The sequence below is a fragment of the Octodon degus genome, unplaced genomic scaffold, assembly GCF_000260255.1.
Source record: "Octodon degus isolate 3935 unplaced genomic scaffold, OctDeg1.0 scaffold00238, whole genome shotgun sequence".
Classification (NCBI taxonomy): domain Eukaryota; kingdom Metazoa; phylum Chordata; class Mammalia; order Rodentia; family Octodontidae; genus Octodon; species Octodon degus.
In genome coordinates this window covers 468,489-473,959 of record NW_004524814.1, presented here as the reverse complement: position 1 = coordinate 473,959, position 5,471 = coordinate 468,489, and the positions used below count along the sequence as shown (strand labels likewise).

The following is a 5,471-nucleotide window of genomic DNA, read 5'->3' as shown; positions in this document are numbered from 1 at the left end:
AAAAAAAATAAAAAAGATCAACTTACAAATAGAGTATAGGCAAATATGTGCTTGATTTTATCTTACAATCTAGGTAACATATTAAAGATGTAATAAATTCATTTTCCTTTTCAAATGAAAAGCAACAGCAATAGTCAGAAATAACAATGATCAAATGAAATAATTTATATGAATCCTTATCTTCTGCAAGGGCTAGGAACTGGCCAAGTGCTCAAAAGGAAGTTCAATGTGCTATTAATTCTGTGAAAAACAGCATTCAGTTCCACACTGCTAAACATAGTTCAGTTTCTGCCACATAAAACCTTTACTACTCATCACTGACCAAATGCTTTGCTAAAACTCTGCTTCTGGCCTGTGTTTTGGGACCTGTTACTTTTATTGCCACCTCCTGATCTCTGTCCCCTGAAGTTTCTGTTTCCTCCCCGCTGTCCTCTGAAGCCTCTGCTTCCATCTCGCTGTCCCCTGAAACCACGGCCACCTTCCCGACCCCTGGAGCCTCGAAATTCTTCCCGTGGTCCTTCCAGCTCTGGCTGCTCTGTGGCCACAGCAAGCTGCCAGCGTCTCGAGTCATGCCATTTCTCCTGTATTTCTGTAACTGCAGCAGTACGGACATCAAAACAAACACCCAGCTTCCCTTTGAGAAAGACCATTCCCTTCACTTTGGAATCAATATCTTCACCCAGTTGCTCCTTAAGTTCTTTCCAAGCATAACTAATGTTAGGCATTTCAATTGAGCACCTTAAGATCATAGTCACAAAACATGCCTCTGAGTTGATCAAAGAGCGCTGGTCTACAGACGTAGCTCCTGAAATGTGTGCCAGTGCTGCAGCCAGGGCCTCTACAGCTCCCTTCTCCTCTATCAGCTTCTCAGCTGACTGTTTGAAGTGGCCAATGGCAGTCGGAGGCACGGAATCCAAAAGCCTGATGGCATCTTTGCTAGAAGCTTTTATTATTTCTGTTGGAGAAGGGACTCCTATTCGTTTAAATTTAATTCCCACTTTCTGCTCCACTGGTGCTAACTGATACTCTTCCTTGTGCTGATAGAAGCAGATGCAAACCCCTGTCCTTCTGGCTCAGCCTGTCCACCCAGAACGATGAATGTAGGACTCTACATCCTTTGGTGGACAGCTTTGTACAACCAAATCAACCTCAGGGATATCTAATCCACGTGCAGCAACATTGGTTGCCACCATAACTCCAAAATCACCATTTCTAAAACCTTTCAGGGTGATCTCTCTTTGTTTCTGTGGAATGTCACCGTGTAATGACTGAGCATCCTGCTTTATGGATGCATTCTGTGATAATTCCTGGGCTTCTTTCTTGGTCTCACAGAAGACAATAGTGCGCCCTTGATGGCCACTGTATACATGGATCACGTCTCCAATAACTGCTGCCCTCTGAGTCCAGTGGCACTTGATAGCCAGATGCTCCACAGTTATTGCTGTTTTCTGAGTCTTTTTACCAATTAGGTCCACCTGTTCATATGTAGATTTCATGTATTTCTTAGCAACATTAAATACCCAACTTGGGCAAGTTGCAGAAAAAAGCAAAGTTTGAGGATTGTCTTCAGAATCTTTCTTGTAAGCCACACAAAGAATCTCTTCCACTTGATCAGCAAAACCCATATCCAGCATCTGGTCAACTTCATCTAGGACAACATGCTTCAGTTTAGAGAGATCCAGTTTGCCATTCTGTAAGTGGTCTTTGATATGACCAGGAGTCCCAACCAGGATATCAATACCATTGCGCATTCGTTCAATTTGACCTCCATATGGTGTTCCACCATAAAAACAAGCTACTGCCAGCTTTCTCGTGATGTCACTGAAGTCTCTGCTTACTTGATTGGCCAACTCCCTTGTAGGTGCAAGAACAAGTACCTGCGGGGCACGGCCTTTCTTCCTGTCTTGCAGCTGTCCCTGAAGTTTCTCTATCAAAGGGATGGCAAAGGAGAAAATCTTCCCCGTGCCTGTCCATGTTTTAGAAGAAATATTTTCTTCCTTTCCTTCTGGTGACTCCTCAGTCTTGTGGGATTTTGGCTTTTCTTTTCTACCTTTCTTCTCCTTTCCTTTCTTTTCCATGGCCGCGTCTGATTCCAAACCCTCGATAGTGCGAAGTTTTCCCGGCATCACTTAGCACACCCTGCTCAGGCCGACTGGTCTCTTCAACTGCGTGGAAAGGAAGAGCGAGACAGGGTTTTTCTATGAGATCTCAGTTGGCATGGAACTTGTTATGTAGCCTTAGTTGGCCTTGGCCTTACGACACTCATGCCTCAGTCTGTCATGTTCTGGGGTTCCAGGCATGTGCCACCATACCCAACTTGGAGGGCTTTTTACAAATGCATATCCTAGAGCCTCTTCCCAGACTTACCGAACAGATTCTATTCTGTAGGAATCTGTGTTTTTTAGAATGCTGCCTAGATGATTTGGATGTGGTCAACTCAGAACAGATCTGGAGAATAGCATTTAGACCATTTAGGTCAGAAGACTTTTAAGTTTTTTTTTCCCCCGGTACTGGAGATCGAACTCAAACTCAGGACAGTGTGCTTGCCAGGTAGGCACTTAAGCCACTGAGCTATCTCTCTGGCCCCAGAAAACTTTTAAAGTTCCCACTAACAGTGGTGCTTGGTGATCTAATGATGCCTTATACCTGCAAACGGGGGAGAGTACTAGAAACTAGATGGGATTACTGCTTGCATTGTAGAGAATAGAGGAAGCCAAGGATATCTGCACAATTAGGTGTAACAGGACAAAAAGCCCATGTGCTTTCACTGTGTTTATAAACTTTTCAGCAATGTTGATGCAAATGAGGCAAGTTAGTGTATTCTTTTCTCAGAACAAATGGCTTAACAGGCCAAGGGGCTTACAGTGTTCACCTCTGACACTTGCGGCTTCCCTCTGCCAGAGACTGTCACCAGAGTGGGGAGTTTCAGACTTGCCCTAGGCAGATAGATCACCAGGGAATCTTGGAGAAAAAGAGATTCAGAGTCCATGGGCTGGGGGACAACTCATGGTAAGCATTTCTAACAAAGCTCTTCCCAGTTTACCACTAGACATTGAAGAAGCGTCTCTTTCATCAAAGACTAAAGCTCTCCTGGTCTTCCAAAGATGCTTCACATTCTTCAACCATATCAACATTTTGTGTTGACATCACTGCAAATTAATTTATATCCAGAAGAAGAGGGGAAAGATGGCATTAGGGGGATTTGGTGGAGCAAAAAGGACATGAAAGTCAGCAAAAAGCTCATGGAGCTGAGGATGGTGACATCTTAAAAGTAAGAACTCCATTTCTGTACCTAGGCCAGGATAGAAGCCCTCACTGTCCCATAAAAAGACCAGAATTCTACCTCTGAGTGGATTTCTCTTTTTGGTTTATTGTTTTTTGTTTGAAAAAAATGTTAATCTTTTTATCATTCACCTAATCTTTCCAAGATTGTTTTCTTATGGCAAAACGCTAACTAGCATTTTCATATGCTTGATAATATATTTTTTGTTGATGTAAAATTTACTTAACATAAAATTAACCCTTTTAAAGTGAAAAATACTGTGACATTTGCTACTTTCACAATGTTAGGTAAACAACATCTCTATCTAGTTTCAAAACGTTTCTGTTACCTCAAAGGAAGGCTCTGTACTGTAAGCAGTCACTGGCAGCCACCAATTGCTTCCTGTCCCCTGGATTGACCTAGTCTGGGTATTTCTTATGGGTAGAGTCATATGCTATGTGCCTTTGTGTGTCTAGCTTCTTTCACTCACTATAATGTTATCTGGGCTCACTCATGTTGTAAAATATTTCAGTACAGTTGAAGAATGCTCCAGGGAATGGATAGGACATGCCTAGTTTTGTCCTTTGATCCATGGAGAACGCTTTAGTTTGTTTCCATCTTTTGTCTATTATAAATAGTGCTGGTATAAATGTTGTGTGCAATATTTCTTTGTATAATTGTTTTCGTAATTCATTGTTTTCAAATGGGATTGAGAAGAGGAAGTATTGTACTGGTAAGAAGTAAGTTCAGAGTGACTTGTCCTAGGCTTCAAAACAACCTGGAAACTCAAAACTTCTAGGAAGCCCAAGGCCCCATCTCAGCTGTCTTGAGAGTCAAAAGAGAGAATGTGTGACAAAATGATTGGCAGCTGAGGTTGGGCACCATGGGACATCCCTGTAACCCCAACACTCTGGGAGACTGAGGCAGGAGAATCACAACTTCAAGCCTAGTCTGGGCAACTGACTTAGTGAGATCTTATCTCAAAGAATAAGTAAATAGATGCATGAACAAATAAATAGAAAGGCTGGGGAATATAGCTCAAGTAGAAGGTCTTGGGTTTAGTTTCCAGGGTTGAAAAAAGTAATCAAGAAAGGAAGAAGAAAATGATTAGCAGGTGTACAGCCCTGTGTATGTGCCGAGGAATTGACAGTAAGTACTTGATGCGCCCGCTGACGTCGCTGGATCTGGTTCCCACGTGGGAGGTCAGCACTCACTGTCTCTATTATGGCCAGAAGAGAGATTTTAGAATTGCAAAAGGTGTAACAGAGTGGTTGGACAACAGCAAAGGAGTTTGACAAGGCTGTCACATCTGCTCAATATTTCTACTGAAATAATCCCGGGGATTGCTGCTGATGGTTACCATAGTGGTATTGAGGTTGGCAGAAGGAGATGATGTAATCTTGAGCATACTGATGACATCCTGGCTGCTGAGTCAGTGGTTCCTGCCCAGGAGACTTGGGCCTCCGGCTGGGGTGACTTAGATGCTGATAGGGGCAGCTTTGCAGCAGAGTGGTTTAGCAGCAAAGCAAACTGGAAATGAATAAGAACAGGGAAGGATTATGCTGCCCATTGTTCAAGGCAGGCAGTGAGAACCATGGCCCTCTGCCTATCAGAAACCAGCAAAGGCTTAGACTGCAGGCATGCAGGGGACCCCAGAGCAGAAGAGCGGTCTCCAGGGAGCATCTAGTGCTCCACCATCAGGACCCTTGCTTGGTTCTGATTGAGTCCCAGAATTTGATTAATATGAAATAGCTGTTCCCAGAGCCTCAATTTCCAGACAATTACTGAAAGAGGTAATGAAGAGCAACACAGACACTGTCTGCTCTCAAGCTGAGGAAACCCGGTGTCTTAGGGAGAAAAGAAAGATCTCAGTGGGAGAAAAGCATCATGTGTTCCCAGAAGCCCAGAATGTTTCCTGCTGAAATAACTCAGTCTGTGGGTCTGGATTTTCTGATGAGTAAATCTTGAAGAACAAGACTGATGCTCATCAGGATAAACTTGTGCATGTGAGTCTCTGAAAGGGTTTATGGAAAGCATGCTTTGGAAGCGTTAAACAGTTTGTGAGGGTTCTTGGCATCTTTGAAAATCAAAATAGATCTTTTTTAAATGTTTAAATGTTCTCATTGTGGAAAGTTTACTGAATGATGGAGAGATAAGAGAAAATTATGCATATTTTCACAATTAAGCAGTTATATTTGTCTTTTTCTTC

General features: G+C 42.9%; 1 protein-coding gene across 1 annotated transcript; it reads right to left on the bottom strand.

Moving 5' to 3' along the window:
• Positions 1-6: 6 nt before the first annotated feature.
• Positions 7-2,157, bottom strand: LOC101581125 (nucleolar RNA helicase 2-like). Its single transcript, XM_023706053.1, is given in 1 exon segment — positions 7-2,157. A coding segment is annotated over 1 exon segment (1,812 nt). The 5' UTR covers positions 2,127-2,157; the 3' UTR covers positions 7-314.
• Positions 2,158-5,471: the final 3,314 nt, after the last annotated feature.